Source organism: Monopterus albus, unplaced genomic scaffold (genome assembly GCF_001952655.1).
Source record: "Monopterus albus unplaced genomic scaffold, M_albus_1.0 scaffold79.1, whole genome shotgun sequence".
In the NCBI taxonomy this organism is placed as follows: Eukaryota; Metazoa; Chordata; class Actinopteri; order Synbranchiformes; family Synbranchidae; genus Monopterus; species Monopterus albus.
In genome coordinates this window covers 559,978-562,152 of record NW_018127959.1, presented here as the reverse complement: position 1 = coordinate 562,152, position 2,175 = coordinate 559,978, and the positions used below count along the sequence as shown (strand labels likewise).

The window sequence follows — 2,175 nt, the reverse complement described above, 5'->3', positions numbered from 1 at the left end:
AGTGTGAAGTCTTTAGATCAAACTGAGGATTAGACTTTAAGTTACACTGACTAAGTTACTAAGTCACTAAGTTACACAGAATAAATACAGTATTTACACACGTACGTGTGTGTGTTCAGGATTAGACTTTAAGTTACACTGACAGAATAAATACAGTATTTACACACGTATGGAGAAATTACAGTGTAAACATTGTAATACACCACAGTTTTTGTTTGGAAGAGAATCTGACTTCCTGGATGGTCTTCTTCTGTAGAAACACATTTTATCATATTCCTATAATGAACCACATGTAGCTTGAGTGTGGAGATACAAATGGCGTAATATACCAGCTGTTTGTTCACTTACAGTATGTTGACCTCACTGTTGCTGCTAACTTTTCATTTCTCGTCACAGTTGCTCTAATTAAGCCACAGTTTGCTGCTTGAAAAATAAAATACATTACTTCATTTGCACCTCTTGATTTTTTGTTCTTCTTTTTACAAGGCTACACACAGAATACTGCATTTTACCTAACATTAGTGTTTCTCTCACGTCTCTAGTTTGTGAAGGAAATTGCAGTGCAGCATGGAGACTTCAGCTCCAACAGCCACTGACAAGAAGGAGTGCAAAGGTGCTGGTCTGGATGGAAGCAGCTTCTCAGAACTCCCAAAGAAACCCTCCCCCACCACTCTGACTAGAGGTACAGATGTTTTCCATCACTCGTGGTTTTTTTACATTTATGCTTTTTACTAAACATTTGACATATGATGGGCATAAGTAGGCATCACACATTTTAGAAGCAGTACAATAGTTAGCAAGGTCATTTGGTGAGAAACCAGCAGCACTGATCATTCTAAACACTAGTACAGAAAGGTTCTCCTGTATCCGACTGTTCATCTGTAGGATCATGTCATCCAGGGAACAGAAACATTGGGCCTACTGACAGAGGTTTCAGGGTGGCACATGATCGGGGTGAGACCCAGAGATGGGGGCTGCGTGTTTCAGAGATGTCAGAGACTGGGTGATGAAAAAATCTTATAATGAGGTCAAATAACCATGTTCTTACCTCCTGAGTGTAAATTTCATGAATTACTAAAAAGCCTGGCATAGCAGTGGACGGCGTGGCGTATCAGAGGCCTCCGGTACCGGAGGAGGGAAGCACCTTTGAAATGCAAACAAGATGTCATATGACATTGTGGTGGTTCTTTTGCTTAATGATGGACTTGGTGGCCTGCCACAAAAGGAGCCGTGAGCATTAATTGTTTGGGGATGCGGGGTGAGAAACTAGGACGTTCCAGTGCACCCTCCCTGGCACCTCCACAAAGAGGCCAGTTTTTCAAAGCAGCCAGAGAAAACACACTGCCATGAGATGAATTATTCAATCATTTATACACTTATGACCATTGTATGTCATGTAGGCTGTGGGGTTTGAATTTTCATAACCTTGCTCCACTGAAAAAAGCATTCTCCACCTATCAAGGGTATCTTGTGCTTGTAACAAAAGACAAAGAGTGGAGGAAGGGCAAGATTCATAATTAAAAGATGCTTTGATTAGTGCATGTGTGATGAAAAGTCCTCGTAATGAGGCTGGAGGACCGCGTGTGGACTTCTGAGGTACCAGTGTTATAAATTACTAATGCCTGCTGTGGACACTGACACCCCTCAGGAAGACACCCTGGCATCATCGGAGAGGCCGCTGCAGGAGCATATCATTCAAGATAGTTCACTGTTTAATGAGGGGCCTGGTGGCCTGCCATCACAACGCTCACTTTATCATACAGGGGAACAGTAAAAGTAGGGCGTTAGTATGTCATTCGCTAGTTTTAAAGCTCTGCTTTTTTGTTTTCAGTCTGATTATTCTTTCTTCTTATTTGAACTGGTTCTCAACTTAGTACATCTGTGCAAACAAAAATGTGGGTCAAATGTGACTAAATCAAGGAGGTTGGAGGTGTTGAATGTAACAGACTAGCTTAATGAGATGTCCTCAGTTACACAGTTCGCTTGTGTTTGAAACTGAATTGCACTATAGACTACATTATAGTTCTTTAAGCCTGAAAGTGACACCACACAGTACAATAGTGTAACTGAAGCAGAAACATCCTGAGATCATTTTGTTCACCCTAACCCACTGTGTTGGCTGGCCATGAATGTCATAGCTGGTTTCATGAGAACGGACTTTGTTTGTGTGTCATA

General features: G+C 41.6%; 1 protein-coding gene across 1 annotated transcript in view; it reads left to right on the top strand.

Moving 5' to 3' along the window:
- Positions 1-2,175, top strand: part of gli2a (GLI family zinc finger 2a) — an 80,724-nt gene that overhangs the window by 14,657 nt on the left and 63,892 nt on the right. The window contains 1 exon segment of the mRNA XM_020606630.1: positions 543-682. Within this exon segment, the coding sequence (XP_020462286.1) occupies positions 568-682 (115 nt within the window). The 5' untranslated portion in view covers positions 543-567.